This window comes from Tachysurus vachellii, chromosome 9 (assembly GCF_030014155.1).
Source record: "Tachysurus vachellii isolate PV-2020 chromosome 9, HZAU_Pvac_v1, whole genome shotgun sequence".
NCBI classification, from domain to species: Eukaryota; Metazoa; Chordata; class Actinopteri; order Siluriformes; family Bagridae; genus Tachysurus; species Tachysurus vachellii.
The window spans coordinates 2722602-2745047 of NC_083468.1; the positions used below are offsets into that span (position 1 = coordinate 2722602).

The 22446-nt window shown below is 36.2% G+C and overlaps 1 protein-coding gene and 1 long non-coding RNA gene across 2 annotated transcripts; one reads left to right on the plus strand and one right to left on the minus strand.

The window, feature by feature from the left end:
* Positions 1 to 1621: 1621 nt before the first annotated feature.
* LOC132851588 (uncharacterized) lies at positions 1622 to 11797 on the minus strand. The gene is made up of 3 exons (XR_009649042.1): positions 11592 to 11797; positions 1980 to 2038; positions 1622 to 1840 (listed from the first exon to the last, which is right to left on the minus strand). It is a non-coding gene; the product is annotated as an uncharacterized LOC132851588 (long non-coding RNA).
* Positions 11798 to 12463: 666 nt separating this feature from the next.
* On the plus strand, positions 12464 to 16297 carry foxf1 (forkhead box F1). The gene is made up of 2 exons (XM_060878826.1): positions 12464 to 13788; positions 14986 to 16297. Exons 1-2 carry the CDS (start codon positions 12807 to 12809, stop codon positions 15147 to 15149), a joined length of 1146 nt encoding a protein of 381 aa, XP_060734809.1. The 5' UTR covers positions 12464 to 12806; the 3' UTR covers positions 15150 to 16297.
* The last annotated feature ends 6149 nt before the right edge of the window (positions 16298 to 22446 follow it).

Genomic DNA, 22446 nt, shown 5'->3' on the forward strand with positions numbered 1-22446 from the left:
ATTGTGTAATAACTTTCACAGGGATTTGCACAGCAGATTAAACAACTGTGTAACTGTTGATCCGTTTAGGTTTTTGAAACGTTCTTGGAAGGAGTCTATGGTGTCAGAGGTGATGCTCTAACTGAAAGACGTTGCTTCTGACTTGGCTTTTTAATATTGTTAGGGTTTTTTTTGTTGTTGTTTTTGCATTATTAATATTTTGTAAGACAAATAAAGAGAAGCTGGTTTTGTAGCTGCTTTAATATAAATCATAACTTCCAGGCCATGTTCCATGTCATCAAACAACTAGAAATGGATAAAAAGTATGATATTTCTTTGTTTTTATTTATAAATCCGTCTTAACTCGCAAATTCTCTGTTGTATAAAAGAAAACAAAACATTTCAGGAATATCATTTTTGAGAAAATAACCGAGTGCATGTTAGGTAAGATTTTTGGGCCACATCATATCACTCATTGTTGCTTACTTTTCCATAATCGCTTGCTCGCAAGTTCTTTATGTCTAACTTGTTTCCACTTCCTGTTTTAATATTGTTCTAGAACACAATTAAAGATTTTATTTGTATGTCTATGGGTGTAAAGTTATTTCACTTTATTTGCTCGTTGTGCTTCACATCTAACATGTCCAGGTCACGACAGGTCATCGCTTCCTTTAATCTCCCACGTCAACATGCAAATAAACAGCACAGGTTTTACGTAAGGGTCACTTTTAGCCAACAAGGCATGGAAAACAGATATAATCATGTTTTTACCACATATGAAATAAAGGACGTTTCTGAGAAAGTAAACAGCGTCCACGTGGGCCTTTAATTTGAGTTTAATCTCAGGACTTTAGTCTGAATTAAGGAGATTTGAAGAGCAACTGTGGTGTACACTGATTACTTAATAACATGGTGATAAACACAGCCATAAATCAGGCTCCATAATGGACCTTACAATTCAGGGAAAATGATCCAAAATGAGAGCTGCTGCCTCTTTCATTTCATCGTGCGAGCACTTTAGTTACAAAGCCGGGTGTTAGGCTGCGTTCACAGGTTGCTAATGTGCTTAATCTTCAAACGGAGAAGGAATAAACATGAAGTAAACTGTCAAACATCTGCACATGTTTATTTAGTAAAGCTAACTAAGACTCTCATTCAACACTTCAGAGATAATAAGTGTCTAGCGCAGGCAAGACATTGCGTTTTAATCACAGATGCAGGACACTGTGGCTTACCCGGTTTAGCTTTAGCGCTGATGTCCTGCGTAATATTTAGGAGCTAAATTTGAAGGGCTTGAGAACTTTGCTTTGGTTGTTTTGTATTTCTTGTTGATGTTTTGTATTTCTTTTTTTTTTTTTTTGGTATTTTTATTTTTATTCCCTTTTTGCCAGGTTCCTCTCGAGGTTTCTTCCTCATATCATCTCAGGAAGTTTTCCCTCAAGCTTTGCTCATTAGGGATAAATATAAATTTAATTTAAAAAAATTTTATTCAATAAAATGAAACAATGTCTACTGTATTGTTAAAAACGCCATATATATATATATATATATATATATATATATATATATATATATATATATATATATATATATATATATATATATATATTAATTCTTAAAGAAGGATGATACAGATTACAGATGAGATTTATTAGGATTTTATTGGAGGAATCGGCATCAGAATATGACATTCGATTACATTTTTCCTTTTAGTACAATAATATATTTATTATTATTTAAATGGTGGAAAAACATTAACGTTGACGTTAACATTAACAGGTAGCATTTAATAAGCTCGCTCTCTTTCTGTCTCCACACTGGCTTTTAGCAGGTCATAGATCTTTTCCTTCCTTGCGTGACTCTGTAATATAAACACACTTGGGATGTGACTCATCATTATTTATCCAATCAATCACAAGACATAAACACACTCTGGGATCAAGGGTCAATGGTCCGAAGCGTGACCTGATGCTGTAAGCCGGTGCTGGTACTTCACATACCTGCACTTCCTTCAGTCTCTGGATCAGGACCAGGATCAGGACCAGGACCAGGAACAGGTCTGAAAAGAAGCAAGAGATCATTAGATCTAAAAGTACATAAAGAATTTTTTTTTTAGGGAATTAAATGAGAATAAAATCATTTTATTCTCTTGGGACGTGGCCAGAATTTTTATTTAAGATAAATAACTGATTATTAAGATAATCATTACATTTTTTAAGAAGTCTCATACACGTTAGAAAGGTGAAATAACGTGAAATTCATGTTTAAGTGTGCACCGAGTTGTTAAATATTTAATAAGTGTAAAATGTTAGTCTTTGTGAGATGTGCAGACTCGGGCCGTGTTTTACTGTAGGAGCAGCGGTGCGGTGCTGGCGGAAAAGGGGAGGGAAGCGCTTCCCGAGTTGGAGCCCATCTGAAGAGGGGCCAAACATAATCCAGCATCAATCCTGCTCCTGTCAGAGAGCACTCTCGCGGCTTTTCCAGCACCATTGTTATAGAGCAGGCCAACGGAAAGAGGCCTGGAGCAGGTGGAAATAAAAAGCCTTTTGACGGGTTCAGGCTAAGATTCCTCGTGAGCTTCATGTGACATTTACACAAACGGCAGGGAGCAGGCGCAGGCTGTCGACACGTCTGAGTGTGTGTGTGTGTGTGTGTGTGTGTGTGTGTGTGTGTCTTGTACAGACAAACATGCAAAACTCGTCTTGTCTCTGAACCTGCGCTTCTTTATTCAAATGGATCCAAAACTCATTTCTGGTTGCGGTATAATAGATTCCAATATAAATAAATGAAGGGATAAATAAATAATCACGGAAAAAACACGATGGGAAATTTACGTGTTGTTTACACGTTTTCACGTGTACTATGTGCGTTTTGATATTTCACCTCATTTCTATACCAAATTCTTTATTCTTTTTTCGAAATCTGAAACCTGATTTTATTTACATATGATTCATTTAGATTCACATGATTCTTTTTCACCTCATTCATTTTTTGCCTGTTTTTTTGCACTATGTCATTTAAAATTCATAAATGTATTCATGTATGTATTTTTTTTTTTTACATTTACTTTTTTATCTATTTTCACATATGACTATATAAATAACTAGGTAAACTAGGTAAGTAACTCATTTACCACATTTACCACAAATCATGAACAATTTTTTTTTCCAGATGATTCATTTATTTTTACAATTTTCACGATTGATCTATTTTCACATGTGATTTTTATCCCAAATCATTCATTCATACTAAAAGGTTTAATTATATATTTTTTAATTTGAATATTAACACTATTCATGTATTTTGATTTTAAATATTCCAACTGCAATATAATTTTCACATCTATTTGACTGTTTTCTAAATGATTCCTGGTTTTCACATCCTATATTTTACACTGAACTATTTTTCCCCCATATTCCATAATGATTCATATATTAATACTTGTTTTTTATTTGCAAGTCATCAATATTTCAAATAAAGATATTGCCCTAAGTGATTTATTTGCAAATTACACCTGATTTTAAGATTATTCCTCCATGTGCTCCTTCTTTTAAACATGATTTTTTCAAATCACTTCAAATGACTTTAAATGAGATTTTCACTGTGTCATTTTTATCAGGTGTTGGGTGTGATTTTTGTGTGATTTTTCCATCAGTGCAGGTGTAGTCACAGTTTTCAGTATTGAGTGAAATCGGTGTTGTTCTTGGTCTTAGTGTATAAATGTCCTGTAAAGTTAGAGCAGAAATGATCTGCATGCAGCTCCACAGCATGTTCCATGGTGGCTGGACAACATCTGCTAACTCTCAGCCATAAAACTGAAGAGCATTCTGTTGCCTCTCTGAGTAATATTTACTATGTTTAGCCGTGGTATGTCCTGAAAATCTTAGCTCCTCATCTTGCCTGTTCCCTCTAATTTAGAAAACTAGATCTGGCTCGCTGTTGTGCTGTCTTTCTCTCTTTCTCTCTCCAACTGCATGTAGAGTAAGTACTGCGACTTGGCGTGCTTCATGTTACATGATGCCAGTTTGGTCTGATGCATCACTTGGACCCCCTTCGAAGCAGGAAATGCTCTCAGACCCTTTTTCCCACCCTGGCCTTCCGCTGTGGGGAGCAGCCATTACAAACCCACTTACATTACATTCCCATTTCTTAGGAATTCCTTACATTTCTTATGGCCAACATAGAGCTGCTTTTAGTTTAAAATATTCTAAAAATTTTCTGATGTCATAACACACATAACGCACAATATGTTGTTATTATTCACAGTAATAAAAGCACGCCATGACATTCAGTTCCTCTTCTTGAGTCTGTATTTGACTTCGAATTTTCTTCGGTCGCTTATTCATAAGCATTCATGACGTAGGACGTCATGAATGCTTATAGTGGAATGCAAAAGTTTTTGCACCTTTAAGACAAAATACAGATATTGTACTTCATGTAGTGTGAAGGGTTTTAGGTTTCGTGAAATAAAAAAGTTCCTTTATTCTCACATAAAATACTTTAAATATATGACATTACTATTAGTAGTATATTAATATATTCTAGTAAGATATTAAATATTAAGCTAAAAATTCTCTCATATGTGATACTTTTGGAAGACTTTTATAAACATTATAAACTTTATATCTATCTAGTATAATTCACCACACCTACAGCCATCTCCAGACATTTCCCTGATTCTCCTGTGTGTTCGTGATGAATCAGTACTTGTTCTATAGGTGGGTTTAAAAATAGTCAAGCTTGGAGAGGAAGACCTTTGGGGACTGAAAACAGGCACTGCACCATGACATCTTCTATTGTTGTGAACTGTTTGGGAATTCTTAATTGCTTTTTCCGACTCGCCTCCCCCGCAGGAAAATCCTCCTTCAGAGGGAGAGAGTGGGGACAAGCCACTGGATTACACAAATACGGAGCGTATGGAGAGCTGGATCCTGCTCTCATCTGCCTCAAATCAGTCTGACCCAAATTAGTCTAACCTGCACCACAGAAGTGCGTGGGCTTCTTCTACTCCACCTCTCTCTCTCTCTCTCTCTCTCTCTCTCTCTCTCTCTCTCTCTTTCTCTCTCTCTGTCTATCCCTTTGTCTCATCATTCCCTCATGCCCTTTTCCAGTGTTGTGGCTCACAGTAGATACAGGCCTGTGGTGTTGCTGTGTTGATGCCATGGGAAAGGCTGTGTTTTATTGTACAGGGTTGAGACGGCAACAAAACACAAAGTAAAAGTGTCTATCTCAGGCTAGGCTTGAACTCCTCGGCAGTGCGTGACAGACAGACAGAGACTGAGAGAGAGAGAGAGAGAGAGAGAGAGAGAGAGAGAGAGAGAAAGAGAGAGGTGTATCTGTATTGTGGTGGGTTTTCCTGGACACAGATTGCAACAGTACACCTTTTTACACAGACCTCTAAATTATCAAAGCAGACATTTAGCATGTTCAAGGCCATGGCTGTTTGTGAAAGAAACATAAACATATATTACTGAGAATAAAAATGCTTCAGATGAGACTGCTATTGTTGAATAGTGTTGTTTTTTTTTGTAGAGGCTGCAAATAAATGACAGAGTGAGAAGAGCTCATTTCATTGTTGCACTTCAGAGAAGGATTTGTGAGCAATTGAGAGCTATAACTTACAACATTATAAAGGTTGCATGGAATAAAGATTGATTTTTGTATACAAGGAAAATGCAAATATCATTTTTGGAATATTTTACTGAATAATAAAATCGATCTCTGCCTTTGAATAGTCTAATACATTATTAAAAAACAAACATACAAGCAATCTAACTTTAACATCTTTAACATCATGACTACTTGATTTGGGTTTTTTGTATTGAAGAAAAAAAACTAAAACCACATACTGATTTTTTTTCCTTTAAAGCTGTATTATAAAAATTGTTGTAGCTCTCCTTGATCTTGAGGCAAGTTTGGTAGCATTTTGTCTTCATGCTGTAGATGACTATATGACTAAATATTTTTGCTTTCATTGTCACTGCAATTTCAGATAGGATTTGGACAAACTATTTTCCCCTTGTAAAGCTTCAAGTACTCAAAATGTGGTACTAATAGTCTCAGAGCTGCAAACTCCTCACCGGCTTCATTTATCTGTCTCCCGGTGTCAAAATCATATTCATGAATAGTCAAATCTAGCCCAGATTCATTTTCTTTAAATTAAAATTCTGTTTTTAGGCTGTGTGTGTGTGTGTGTGTGTGTGTGTGTGTGTGTGTGTGTGTGTGTGTGTGTGTGTGTGAGCGGTCACGTGCGTAATGAAAACGTTTACAGTTACTGCTAAAAAGAAAACATGCGACTAGTTAAACACCAAGGAGCCTTTCTTATTGAACTGATTTGAATTGTAATTAGATCATAAAAATGTAGCATACAAAACCAAGAACAAACATATTTTATGTTTTCTAAATTAATGCCTAAAACCAACTGGTCAAGATTTTACGACTTAAGATAAGAAAACACTGAAAAATCCCAAATCTAGCATTAATACCAAAGAATAAAGGCATAAAGGCATAAGGTTTCTTACAGAGAAAAAAATATATAATATATAAAAATAAATTTTTATAAAATTATAAAAATATAATAATAATAATAATAATAATAATAATAATAATAGAATTTATTCAAATTGATAACAGAGATCTAAAATTAAAAAAAACTGCAAATAAATGCAAAATATTATAATGAATGTGAAACTCTATTGAGTAAGCATTACCGACTATGGCCTTCTTATAATAATAAATGAAATATTGATATTTCTTACTAATTATGAATTGTAGTTGATGATTTATAACTAAAAAATAAAAATCATTTTTAAAATAATCCACCTTGTTTTAGTTTATTTGCTCTGTCTGAGGTCAAACGCAACCCGACTTATGTGAATTATTAAATAAAGCAGTAAATTCTGAGAATAATTCATTTTTGTTCACTCTAATAAAAATAAAAATCAGAGTAATATACAATGTAAGATCGAATCATTTGTTGTTCAAACCAACTATTTCAGTGAATGAAATCTAGTTCATTATTGTTCAGTGTAGTAGGTCAGTGATTTGTTGCGACATAATCAGATGTTTGGAACAAGCAAAGCAAAGTCTAATAATTAATTTTTTTCTAAAAAAAAACTCTTGGGCGGTAAAATGAGCATTTTTTGAGAGTCAGGGGACTCTGGGTCATCTCTGCACTTCAGTCTGCATGTATGTTTTCGCGCAACATCCACATGATCAATGGCCATGTCACCCACTTCAGACCACCCCGAAGCCTCCACTGCACTCCTCAAACGAGATTTAGTTTGTGCCAGATCTGAAACATAACACAAACGTGTTTATGGGGGAGAAAAAAAAGAGTGGGAGATCTTTGAGAAATTATTGTAAATGACTGTCCAAGACGTGAAAAAGCTACTGCGGAAAAAATAAAACTAGCGTTTTTATGGATAACATTAGATTAGATTAGATTAGATTAGATTAGATTAACATCTATTGAAGCTTTTTTGTCTGTTTTGTAGTTTGTGTCATGTCTGTTGTTGTTGATGTTGCAAATTACTGTTTTTTGTAGTGAAGACCTACTTCACAAAAATAAGCTGTATTATGTTCAATTTAATTATATTATATTATATTATATTATATTATATTATATTATATTATATTATATTATATTATATTATATTATATTATTTGGTGGCATAGGTTATTTATTTATTTGTATATTTATTGCAAATATTTTTAAAGATGGGGAAAAGCTACCGCGTTAAAATGAGCACGTGAAAAAAAATTCACATGTAAATTATTTCGTTAGTTTATAAATATATTTAAATATAAAATATATTTTAGACTTTGATTATATTATATTATATTATATTATATTCATCGGATAAGCGGTAGAAAATGAGTGAGAGAGAGAGAGAGAGAGAGAGAGAGAGAGAGAGAGAGAGAGAGAGAGTATATTATATACATATTATATATATATTATAGAGAGTCTCTTATAATAGTATTATTATATTCAGTATCTTATATTCAATATATTATATTCAGTCGCTTATTACAACACTCTTTTCGTTAAGCCATTTGTGTTCATGGATCTTTCAACCAAGTTTCCTGAATGTACTTTCAAAGATTCGGGTGAGACAACCCGCCGAAGTGGTTCTGAATTAGCGTGCATTGTAGCTACATTACATGGTAAAATGATGTGTTTTTTTTTTGTACCATCCGGCAAAACCCCATCACGAGGCTGTGATAAATGGATGACCCGCTTTAAATGGGCCACAGTTCAGAAACCGCCAGCTTGTCTTTCAGTATTTGCACGCCAAAAAACTTCTCTGAGAGTCCAATGGCTAAGGATCTTGCCAAGGAAAATTAAAAAGCCATTCGGGCGTGATTGGCGAGCTGTTGATTGCTCGGATGGGTGGGGCAGCGCTTCACATCAGTCCAGCCGCCCAATAAGCGCAATCAGTCGCGCGCGCGTGCAATTCCGCCTTTTTTTTTTTCTTTCATTCACATAAACACCGCTTGAACGAAAATATACACGGCCACCTACTGCGCCAGTGAAAGTGAGGAGGAGGGCACCTTCTACCCCAGCTCCTTTCTGATTTCATCTCAGTGATGGACTAAGAAGAGACGCAAGGAAACAAATATTGAAATGAGTTGTAGTCCAGTTGCGCGCCATCACGTGTGAAAAGAAATGGATATTGCAAAAAAAAAAAAAAAATGGAGCCTCCAAATCTAGTATCCAAAAGAATACTGTGCTTCATGATTTATCAGTCTACATACGCATAAACAGTCTTTGAATGATCTTGATGTATATGTTTAAGAGTTTTAGGACGATATTTAGTGCGTTATAACGATCACCTTCTGGCTCTAAGCAAATGAAAATACATATCCACGTATTTTGTGTATGAGACAAATTTCATTGGCATTTTGACACTGGCCACAATGTCAAACAAGAATGAACTTGTGGCCCAGCAAGCAGACATTTATTTGACGGATCAGTCTGTCATGGGACTTTTCAAACATTTCCATTGCACCCTTTTGGTGAACCTCACGGCCTCCGAGCGCGCAATCGAGATCTCTCCTTCTTTCTATGTGTGATGTGACAATTTCATTTGTTTATTCTTTCAGGGAAAAGTCAAAATTGTGTTTAATTTTATTTTTGGTTGCAACGACTGCTTACGACCAGTAGCAAAAAATAGACTGTGAAGAATCTGTTTTTTTATGTTGTTGTTTTTTTTCTTCTCACTTTTATCTTCAATCGAAAATTGACTGATAAAAGCTGTTTATTCTGTTAGGTCTTTTCGACTTTTATTTATTCATAATTTTAAGAGTTTGTGCTTACTAAATGTTTGATTTTCTACTGATGTGTCTGTCCTGCGCTTGTACACTATAAACAAGTCAGGATTGAAATCAGATATTATTAGACTAACGAAGTGACAGAAAAAAATACTAGACATACTGTTATAATACCATGTAATTGTTAGTTCAGCTAGGTGAAGCAGACGTTTTAGATTCACAGACAATAGACAGTTCACGTTTTCTTGGAATTACGAAAAATACAGTATAGGTTACTTTCGTGCTGTAGTGGGTCTTTTGTGTTGTTGTTTGTTTGTTGTTGTTTTTTTGTTTTGTTTTGTTTTTTTGTTACATGGACATCATAACCAAAAAAAAAAAAATCACACAAAACTTGAAATTGGAGAGCTGACGAAGCCTGACGAAGGTTAGGTCCTCAGCATTGAGATATTTTTGTCTAAGAAATGGATGGGTAAACTGTTTGGGATGCACTGAGCAAGGAATTTCGCGAATCACTTGCATATCTTGGGTTGCTCAGAAACTAAGTATGCGAGCTAGCTGGAACTCCAGCGTGAGCATGAGGTGAATCTCTACATGCTGTCAAATATTTCACTGGAGAACGTCATGGAAAATGTGCGCTGTGGATGAAGTGGGTGTGCAGCTGAACCTAACGCGCTTGGAGATGTTGTTAAAGAGACAGCCTACCGACAAAGCAATGAAACGCTATTTTTGTATTATTATCATTATTATTATTATTATTATTATTATTATTATTATTATTATTATTATTATTTCTAGTGGTCTCTGTGATCCATTTTAAACATAAATATTTAGGTCTATAGAGAAATCATAAAAATGCATAAATATTAAAGTTACAAAAATATCTTATATTCACCGAATATCTGTTATGTAGCCTTTTCAATAATTCTATATACAGAAAGGTAAAAAACTACTTATAAATGATATATTTTTAAGCAGTAAATACTAGAGCTTGATTCTGCTAAATTCTGATTTTCCACAAAATTTTCTACAGCGGATAAACTACAATCTTAGAAGAGTAACTAGGTTTGTAAGAAAAAAAAATATATATATATATAAGTATATATATATATATATATATATATATATATATATATATATATATATATATATATATATATATATATATAAACACATGAAATATATAAATATTCATATTTAGGCCTTATATTTAATTGATTAATTAATTGCCTGCAATTATAGGTTACCTGTGTGTGTGTGTGTGTGTGTGTGTGTGTGTGTGTGTGTCAGGTAAATTTAGGGGGCGGATATTAAGACACGGATGGTAGGTCAGAGAAGATCAGCATGTAGGATTAAAACGGAACAGAGGCAACGACCCAGACCGTGTGCATAAATGTCAACATAGCACGCCACCTATGGTAACTAAGGTAATCTTATCTAGAATAGCGCGCGTTATTTCGATGTGTTATTTGGTGGTAGGCGCGTGCTTAGTTCTGGACGCAGCGCAGTGTGAAAATAAAGGCGGGAGGTATAGTGGGGACCGCATGCAGTAACAGTGCAGGAATCTGGGGTTCCTCTTAAAATGAAGTCATCAACGTTAATTAAACGCAGCAGGGACGAGAACGCACGGGTGCGCGATCCCCCGCTCTCTCTCTCTCTCTCGGCTTCACGCACTGGGTGGTCCGTGTGCTGATAAATGTGCCCTGCGTGGACGACATGGAGTCCGGTTCTATCAATATACACTCGATATACTTGGGTTTCGGTCACAACAGCGAATGCCTGAGGCTCGCTTCAGCCTTAATGGCTTGTCGGTGGCGACAGGGGGTTGTATATTTTTATTTAACCCTACATAATCCCGGGTCACTAGACTTATACCATGCAATGTGAAATGTAGCAAAAGATTTGCTTCTAGGCCAAAACAGTTTATTGAATTTAATAACGTGCTCAGCAACCTTAAATTTCAGAATTTGTATTTTTATTATATTTATTTGTTTTTATTTTCTTTATGGCTAGGGAGGTTTTTTGTAACTATGAGATTTTTTTTTTGCCAAATCACAGCTCACCAAAGAGTGCAGATTTTTTTCACTCGTCATATTTTTGGTTACAGCAAGAATGAAACTTATATATATATATATATATATATATATATATATATATATATATATATATATATATATATTCTTGATTTCTCTGCACCTATCTGCATCACCAAGTTTCATAGAGATAAGCCATACTGTGTTTTGAATATTAAATATTAATGTTCATTTTCAGATCGGATAAACAAAAGACCTTTTATCAGCCCGAATTCAGATGACAAGTGAAACTGACTTGCCATGACTCACCGATTAGGCGTCTTCATATAGTCAAGTTTCTCAAAGCAATGCAGATCAGAGTCCCAGCTTTAAAAAACGTCCTTTTGACAGAACTGTCTACGGTTTTATCTCCACATTTATGTTAAAAACAAAGATTCACAGATCGTTTGCGCAGCGTAAAACAGACGCATTGCCTCGGAATGGCTATTAGCGACTCTTGTGGGTCTTTTTGCTTGATTTTTTATATAAAGAAGGCCAGAGAAAATGTTTACATTTGACAGTATAAACATCCTGCCCATGTTCCTGTCTGTCTTAAAAAGAATTCGGACCGTGTGTTTTTGTGAATACGGATAGAATTTTTAACTGTATTTTTTGTTTGTTTGTTTGTTTTTCACAGTTCATGCGTTATTAAATATTATTTTTAAAGAAACCTAGGGTTAGAATATATATAAAAAAAATCTGTGATGAGAAAGGCTGACAATGAGCAACAAAATGATACATTAATGTAATTAAACAGAAAATAATACAGAACAAATTTTTAAAAGCTTTTTTTCATTGTTGTTAAAAAAAATGATAAAATGAGTAAGCATAAATCAAAGCACATCTATGGCATTGTTCAAGCACAATTAAACTACAAAAATGTTATATGTATAATTTATGTATACAAATATTTTATATTACAAAAAAGACAGTAAAATTTACATGCACTTATTATTTTATTCTATTGTTATATACATGCAAATAGACAAGCGGTTTTCTAACAGTAGAAAACTTTACGCAGAGATGCCAGATGTTGGTGTGAGCCCATCCCGTGGAGTGGGGATGATAATGGGCGGAGACTGGGCGGTCCCTTACGCGCTTCATGACGTCTTCATGATGGTCATCAACTTAGCTAGGCGCTGATGGCCACAGATAAGTAAAGAGCGAACTGCAAAGCAAACGAGACCAGACGGAACCGAAGCCGTATAAGAAGCTCCCTTTCTGCGTTAATTGTGGACACTGCCATTTCAGGACTTTCCAACTCGGGGACAGTGTAGGTGACGAACTAACGCGACAAACTGTTCACGGTGCGTTTGCGCTTGCTTTTCTTGGAACGTCAGGATTTTTTGCCGCTTTTTGTGGGTCATGATACTCTCTGGTTGATCGTTGATTTCATAAGTTTCAGAGACCTCGCTACAGGTGGAGGTTTTTCCTTTCTTAAATAATAAATAAATAAAGCAAAGCCGTGTCGCGCGCACAGAACTGATGACGGCCGAGGTCCAGCAGCCTTCCGTGCAACCGCCTGCCCAAAGCAGCCCGATGTCCGCGCCCGAGAAAGCGCACGCTCAATCGGCGGCCATGGACGCGGCCTCCTCCACCACGAAAGCCAAAAAGACAAATGCCGGCATAAGGCGTCCTGAGAAGCCTCCGTATTCGTACATCGCGCTCATCGTCATGGCCATCCAGAGCTCTCCGACCAAGCGTCTTACGCTCAGTGAGATCTACCAGTTCCTTCAGAGTCGTTTTCCGTTCTTCCGCGGCTCTTACCAGGGCTGGAAAAACTCTGTGCGCCACAACTTGTCCTTAAACGAGTGTTTCATTAAGCTGCCCAAGGGGCTCGGGCGGCCAGGGAAGGGCCATTACTGGACCATCGACCCTGCCAGCGAGTTCATGTTCGAGGAGGGCTCTTTTCGGCGCAGACCACGCGGATTCCGGCGCAAATGTCAGGCGCTCAAGCCTTCTATGTACAGCATGATGAACGGTCTCGGGTTCAACCACCTACCCGAGTCTTACAACTTCCAGGGCAGCGGCGGAGGCCTGTCTTGCCCACCAAATAGTTTATCCTTAGAGAGCGGGATTGGGATGATGAACGGACATTTGGCAGGCAATATGGAGGGAATGGGCCTGGCGGGACACTCCATGTCTCATCTGTCGGCCAACAGTGGACATTCCTACATGGGGAACTGTACAGGATCCACGGGGAGCGAGTATCCCCATCACGACAACTCAGCCTCGCCCCTGCTGTCCGGCGGCGGAGTCATGGAGCCGCATCCCGTTTACTCGAGCACGACCTCGGCGTGGGCGCCCGCGCCGTCTGCTTCAGTTAATAATGGAGCGTCTTACATTAAACAGCAGCCACTGTCTCCTTGCAACCCCGGGGCAAATCCTTTACAGCCGAGCTTACCAACACACTCTTTGGACCAGTCATATCTGCACCAGAATGGACACAGTACGACCGACCTACAAGGTAAAGTTTAAATAATTTATTTAATAAACAAACAGACAAATAAATAAATAAATAAATAAATAAACCAGGATGCAAATCTCTCATAATATTTTATAGCAATTTTTAATACGAAACAAACTGTTTGGTAGTATTTAAAACAATCTGCAATAATTCGAGATTATTCTTTGTAAAACGCAGTTTTATAGTAGCGTTAAAGCAATTTAATTCCGACATTATGTCCTAGGATTAACACAATATATTGCGCATAGGAGTTTTACTTATTCTAATTCTAATTAGTTAAAATATCGACGTTCTTTTCTGTGTAATTTCTTGATGGTAGTTAATGAAGGCCGTCAGAGGGTAGTGCCATCTCTCTTCCGGGACTCAACTTTAAAACGCTGCCAATTTACAGTCTATGGCCCAGCGGGGCGCGCTGCACCGGGTCCGGTGGGAATCGCGTGCGAGCACGGCGCTGTCAATTAAGAGAAAGATCTCCCACCCTGAAGTCAACCATGCAGTCCTTCCACATTTACTCCCTGCAGGCGGTGTAATCAGGCTAGCCAAAATAGATACGGGGGTCATTAAATGCTACATGAAACCAGCGGCTTGAGAATTGCATCCACCATCAACACTGGGATCAATTTAAAGTTCGCACATTCTTTTTGCGTTGCATCGCATTTGGCACAAACCAAAATGTTTAAGTGTTTAGGTGTTTAAGACAATTTTTAAAATGTTGAACTGTTCACATTAAAGACGGCAGCAAAATTTTGATTCAGAATCTTAGTATTTCAGATCTACATGATAATAATAATAATAATAATAATAATAATAATAATAATAATAATAATAATAATAAAACAGCAGTTATAGTGGTAATAATAAGTGACATTATTATTATTGTTATTATTATTATTATTATTTAGTAGTAGTAGTAGTAGTAGTAGTAGTAGTAGTAGTAGTAGTAGTATTAATAGTAGTAACGCTAACATTTTCCTCCTGAATTGTTAAAAAGCAAACAAAAGATTCAGACAAAAGAACTCAGACTTACCCAAACTTTAGATTCTATTGTACTATTGGATACTAAATGCACTTATGTTGGAATGCCTACTGCATTTATTGCTTTTATACATTACAAAGAAACAATAAAAGAAAAGAAGAGCAAAAAGAAATCATACCCTTTACTAACGAGGTCCATTTGTTGTTTGGTTCCCTCCGTAGGTATTCCCAGGTACCATTCCCAATCTCCCAGCATGTGCGACCGGAAGGAGTTCGTCTTCTCTTTCAACGCCATGACATCTTCAACTATGCATTCACCTGGAAGCGGCTCTTATTATCATCACCAACAAGTCGCCTATCAGGACATCAAGCCTTGCGTGATGTGACAGCACTGGTAATTAATTAAAGACTGATTCAACACTGATGAAGAAGCCACTTAGCCTCTGCGGTGGGGGAAAAAGTATAAAACAACACCCGGGCCTGAAAGGAGCGGGTTCGCTGGAAAAGAAAGGGAAAAAAGACAACGGCGCTCCAAGTTACAGGCTTCATCCATATAAAAAGACGAAATGATGCAAACTCGGTACAAAAGCATGAACAGGAGAAAAGTCGGGTACCTTAACCGTCTCGGGTGCTTCCACCAGCCTTTAAGGTGATATGTGCCAAATGTATTCAAGCTATTTCTACACAAGACTGCGCAAATTTTGAACTAATGTGCATCTCAACGCCAAAACAAGAAAGAAAGCAAGCAAGAAAGAAAATAAAAACCCGCTTGGTACTAACTCTGCTGGCGGATGGATACCACTTGAGTGTGTGAGTGACTGTCCGTGTTGTCATTCCGGGAAAATTCCAGGATTGAATTTTGTTTTTCAGTGAAAACTAACTGTATTACGATTTTCTTTTATATATAGGCCTATATAAATATTTTCATTCAGGACAAGCTGTTCGATATCTGATCATAGTAAATTTGAATTCTGTCTAATCAGTGCAAGTGTAAAAAAAAAAAAGTTAATTAGGTTATCACATGGAAGGAAAACGAAGGCACTTTTAAACCTTAAAGCGAAATTTTATTTATTCTGTTTATATCTGGATTGTATAATTATAGCCATGGTATTGAACGCTTTATCGGCAATATTTGCCCAGACGCTGTCTTATTCAGTGTAAACAGAAAATGAAGGTTTAATGTAAGCACTGTTTTGTTTGTTTGGTGTTTTATTTTTATTTTTAATTTTTTGTATATCCGTATGGACACGAGTCATTTTCCAGCACTGTAAAAATGTATATGATGTAGGTAATATCTTTTTAGTAGGCATCTTTTACTTTCTATTTTCGTGTCTTTAGACATTAGGTCATCTACGCACGACATGTATAAAATTGTATAAAAACAATAATGGCATGCAGTTGGAATTAAACTGTTCAAAAAAAATATATACGCATCAAATTTGCAGGTTTACCAAGATGAATAGATTTCTTTTTTTAATGTGATTCAGAAGGGGGATTGCTTTCGTGGATTAATAAAGAAAAAACATATTACGGACAGGATATATATTTTTTTAATTAAAACGGTATTTCAAATGAATTGTTAAACAAAGTTTGTAAAATCATCTTTAACTTTTCTACGAAACTGTGTCTAAATCCGTACAGAACGACAAGATTACAAATGTCATTATTGTAATTAGTATTCAAATAACTATTTTCTATAAATATATAAAATAACTATTCAATAATAAATTAATTAAACAATTAATTAGTTGGTTAATTAATTATGTTAAATGTGTGTTTAGCTTTTACTCTGTTTGTTGGACAATAACCTTTGTAAGCTTATAAGCTTTATATATAAACCAGACAGAAATCCAAAATGCAAAGGCAAAGAGAGAAAACGAGTGTGTGCCACATGTGTACAGCTTCTATTTTTACAGAGCCTCTACTTGGCTCACAATTCATTAAACTGAAAACAGCAATCTGTCTTTTCTTTCTTTCGGATAAAAATGTCGGCCATAATAATAATGTAACGCAATGCAAGTTGGCACTCTTATTATATTTACCTTTTTTTAGCCTGCACGTCTTTAGCTGCATGTGGTGCAAATGATAGCACCAGGATTTATTTATTTTTATCTAGCTATTGCTTTATTTAAACCAGTATACAACGTGTCGGATATGTCTAAAGTAATATGCAGATCTTTTACCAGTTCAGATCTAGACGCTGCACTGAATCGTTTCCTTTTATTCCTAATCCTTTAAAATCTCTTTTTTTTTTTTTTTTTTTTTAAGAGCACCGTTCTGGGAATTTTGACAAGCAGCCCACATCCAAAGGGCTGCATTATGTTTTTACTTAACTGATCTGGTCAAATTATTACTTCGAATTTAGACAGAAAAACTGCACAAAATCAAGCGCCGAATTTTTTTATTTAGAGTTTGATTTTTTTTTTTTTTAGAGTTTTTGCACCACCTAATGGCTACATGTTGAACATTTAATTAAAAATAACTTTCAATTGTTATGCACTTCAACAGTCCCCGTGAGGAAATGAATACATATAAAATATAATAATATAATAATAATTTTAATAATATTAATACTAATAAATACATAAATTCTTGTTAGAATTAATATGATTTTTTTCCCCCACATGAATTGAAAAAAATGAACACATTTTAACGTTTAATACATTTGTATAAATTTAGGAATATAGCAGCAATTTAGGCATCATATATGATGTTAAAGCTCAAAAGTTCATGCCCAATAATGAGGAGAAGAAGATTAATTTAAATCAGATGTTTAGTAGTGTTTCCGATCAGACATCAGCAAAAATCTACTGCAAATTTTTAAATAAAACAGAAGATACTACGAGGTTGGATTATTAGGCAATTCATCTAACATGGATAATCAGGGTTAAATATATCTTTATTTAGCGTCGACAACCAAAATCGATAATCCATGTTTATATGGTTTAATGGACTGTGACTTATGGACATAATAAATCTCGAAACAGCAGAAGTAGCAGACATTTCCCCGTTTTCATCCCACAGCAGCTGTTACAATCCATCGCCTTGCACTATAAGCGAATAAAAGTCATTTTGGGCTCATGAGGTACATTGGAGCTTAGTGATAGACGAAAGGAAATACACTGCATGGTCCACATGGGCCTGGAGTTCAGCTGGGAGACAGAAAGTAAAAAACAAGCGTTCCAGCTCCTTGTATCATCTCCCTGCGTTATCTTTGTCATTTGTCAAGACTATTTTACTGAGTGAAACTGACAGAATAACACCCGTATAGGTTAATGTTCACCAGGGCAGCTGGGGCATGTTGCCTTCTTGCCTCTGGACCACACATTAATCTGCTTATGATGTTAAACAGAGCTGAAGCGAATTAAATTCCTGTGTGATTCACTCAATACCATGAAATGCAATGGAGCGCTTTATGAATCTTATTGAATCGATTCATTGGAACAGTAAATCCAAAATGTAAACGGTGTTTATTTCTCGTGATGATTATAGACTTAATTAAATACTTGCATATTTATTTTATGGTATGAAAAAAAGATATTATTTAACACAAAATAAGCATTTTGTGTGTGTGTGTGTGTGTGTGTGTGTGTGTGTGTGTGTGTGTGTGTGTGTGTGTGTGTGTGTGTAAAATGTCTGAAAATGCTTTTTTCTTGAACTCTTGAACCAATGAAATTTCTGACAACAACTTAAAATTTTAAAAGTACAAATATGTTTTCTGATCACAAGGTTCAATAGAAGAGATTAAACATAAGGTAAATTTAGTTTTGAACATGGACAATACCACACATTTGCTTACATTTAAATATGTACCTAGAAATTGTTACAGAATGTTAAATATTAATGTTTTATTTCAGAAATCTAAATAATGTGCTCTTATTCCTAAAAGATAATACAGAAGTATAATAGACAGCAGGCTACTGTACTTTACCGAGATAAAATCATCATAGACAACATCTGCTTGTAAAAAGTTGACCCTGAAAGCATTAAAACTCTCAGACCACTACTGCAAGACAGCAAGTATGTTCGGCTGGAATGTTCTGGAATCAGAGGTGAAAGAAATAAAACAGAGTCAAAACCGAAATCACAAAGCAGCACCTGTAAAGTATGAAGTTACTCCTTGTTTAAAACTAATCCTGTGGTTTGATTCATTACCACAGCAGAGGCAGCGATTCTGTTGTCTTTTGGTTTCAGAAAAGAAAGACAGTCTATGTACAATGGATACAAAAGTCTGACTGTAAAAAAATAAACTTTTTCCACCCTCACTTTGAAAATCCAACGTATAAAAAATTAAGTGAAAAACAATCATAAACATTCAAAAAAGAACTTTTTTGGGGCAGAGCAAGTCAGCCAGGTGAATGTTGACTTGGTAATATTTCCCCACACTTTCTTGCAAAAATATTCTAGCATTAAAATTATAAGACCATCTCCTGTCCACAGCCTGCTTCAATTTGTGTCCCCACCTAATTTTATTTGGAGTCAGATCCAAACTCGGGGTCATTCAAGAACACAGAAACTGCTTTTTTATTGATTTGGATGTATGCTTTAAGTCATTGGTTTTGCTGAAAGATTAAATTCCTTTTTATATATTTATCTCACTAGCAGGCGCCTAAAGGATTTGTACTAAAATAGTGTGGAATTTGAAGATATGCATGATTACAACATGATTCACCTTCATTTCTTTTGGCTGAAGAAAGCATCTCTGAAGAATGATGCTACCATCACCATGCTGCATCTTGGGTATGATGTTCTTCTGGTGATATGCTTTTCTTGCACCAAACAAAAAATAAAATTTGAAATTATTAAACCTTTTGGAACTGGTCTCCATTCAGTAAGAGAGTAAGAGTAAGAGCTTCCATCCAGCCGTCTATACGGAAGATCTCACATGATATGACATGCAGAGACACTAATCAGATCAGTAATCAGATCAAACTGTACTAATCAGCAGCTTCTTTAATGTTGGCCTCCCTGCTAAGGTTTTGTGTTCTTTATTTATACCTTACGGAGGGACGTCCTGTTCATGGTGATGTCGCTCTGGTTTTCCATCTTCATGGTATGTTGATGATTATGGCTTTTATGATGTTTCGTGGTTCATTGAATGTTAATGAAATTCTTTTAGACCCCTCTGGTGGTCGATACCTTTCAGCAACTGAGCTTCCATGCATGAAACCAAGGAAGAGGATGTGAAGACAATCCGACAGAAACTGCTAATCATAATTTGGGTATTAATCAGAATATTGCATGATGATTACTTTTGAGCAGGACACTGCATGTGATTGGTTAATTCTGAACACAGCCACATCAAAAATTTAAAAGGGTGTCCATACTTTCATTCATTCATTTTCTACCGCTTATCTGAACTACCTCGGGTCACGGGGAGCCTGTGCCTATCTCAGGCGTCATAGGGCATCAAGGCAGGATACACCCTGGACGGAGTGCCAACCCATCGCAGGGCACACACACACACACTCATTCACTCACGCAATCACACACTACGGACAATTTTCCAGAGATGCCAATCAACCTACCATGCATGTCTTTGGACCGGGGGAGGAAACCGGAGTACCCGGAGAAACCCCCGAGGCACGGGGAGAACATGCAAACTCCACACACACAAGGCGGCGGCGGGAATCGAACCCCCAACCCTGGAGGTGTGAGGTGAACGTGCTAACCACTAAGCCACCATGCCCCCCGTGTCCATACTTATGCAACTTATTTAAAATTATCGCTTATTGGTTTTCACTTTTTATACGTTTGTATATGGTGTATTTTCACACTGAGAGTGTAAGAAAGTTCCGGCATTTTCACAAAAATTTGCCATCTTGGTGTGTGAACATATTATGTCCCTTTTATCAGTGGTGTTGCTTACAACAATATATATATAGTGGAAATTACATCTGCAGTATATAATTTACACTTCTATAGTATTTTTTTCTGTGAATTTCTGTGAATTAAAAACATCATGTTTGGGGAGTTTGGATGAGGTTTTGAACTAGAGCTACAAGTCTAATGTAAATAAGGAATAGCCATGAAAATTGTAAACATTATGTTGAAAGACTGGCTATGAGCTTCTTTTACTTGTCCTCCATATTTGTTTTTAATAAACTAGTGCAAAACCAAAGACATAACATCCAACACCAAATGAATTTTTCTTGACTTAATACAACTGGACTGTTATTTATACAACAATTTTTTATAAATATCAATTTTGGCTAAATTCTATAACGATCCAGTTTCACTTCTAAAGGTACATAATTTACTGTACTGGGGTATTTTCCCTAACAGCAAGTGAAGCATGAAAACGTATCGGAAAAGGTCAAAATGAAAACATAAAAAACGCCTCATCTTGGCTGAAACGTTCCATTCTTTGAAAATCGATGTTTCTAATTCAATCAAGAGTCACTGAAAGAAAAAAATGGAGGATTTTCACATCATTAACAAAAAGCTCTGCCAGCAGAAATGAAGAATGTATCCGGAAGAAGCTCATGTTTCAGTGTGGCATGAACCATACAACATGGCAAGGCCTGAGAGAGGATCGCAGAACCGCACAACTAAAGCAGGCCTCAAAACTTCTTAAAACAGCAGCCTTGGGTAAAACCGCCTGGAGAAAGGGATCAGGACGGATTCAAGTGGAACAGCTTTGGAATTTCTATCAGTACATAACTTGGTGGAGGTTTTTTTTCTTGTTTTTTTTTTCTTTTTGGAAGCACGTAGAGGCAGAAAGAGCTCGGACTGGCGATGTCAACGTCAGCAACGTCTCTCGTGATAAGAAAACCATTCCTTCGTCGTGTGTCACATCCAGAGTGTATGAAGTGTCCCACTTCAAACGTTATTCCTGGGATAGACTCCACCAGATCCAGGGACTATCCTGGGAACACCATGAGTGATGCGGGAATACAAACAGCACAGGATGTCTGTCTATAGCACATTACACATCTAGGCAAATTGGCCTACCTGGTTAAACTGGCATGTTTATGGTAGGGGTTTAAAGCAGAGAACCCAGAGGAAACCCATCAGGACTGAACCGAACATGCGAAACTCCACTCAGAGAGCATTTTGTGCTCAGGATAGAACTCTAGACCCTGTAGCTGTGAGGTCACCATACCGCAGATAAACCTGATATTAATACCAACCTTAATACCACTTTATGTTGAAACAACATATGCCTTGTGAGCTGCCTTATAAAAAATAAACAGTAAAAGGCCTGATCAGGTCGTCTTCTTCTGTGTCCCACTTTTCTGAATTATAGCATTAATATCAAAGTGGTCTGGAGGTGTGGATTAGTTTTCTGTAACAGTTGCATCTGATTGCAGGACAAATCACAGATTTATAATTATGCACTCATTGTTGTTGTTTTCTATAGTAACAACTCATTTACAGGGACTTGTATGGCAGACACGTTGCTATGGTGACGATTTCTGTAAGAAAATGTTCATTTACCGGTGAAGGAGTCTCCAGTGTCGGCGGGTTATTTTTTAAACACGGAGTTAAATCTGGAACTTTCTAGCCATTACAACTTAAATAATAACAAGGACTAACTTGATATCTCAGACTTCCACATCTTTGATTATGACTGTGAACGGATAAATAGCAAGTCTCGATCTTTAATCAATAAAAAATGTTAAATAATTAAAAAAAAAAAAAAAAAAAAAACTTTCATGTCATCCAACATTTCTATTCTCT

Excerpts from the sequence above, each read along its gene's own strand:
- foxf1 (XM_060878826.1), top strand. The coding sequence starts at position 12,807 with ATGACGGCCGAGGTCCAGCAGCCTTCCGTGCAACCGCCTGCCCAAAGC. Across the intron at positions 13,789-14,985 it reads CAGTACGACCGACCTACAAG|GTATTCCCAGGTACCATTCC; the intron begins GTAAAGTTTAAA and ends TTCCCTCCGTAG.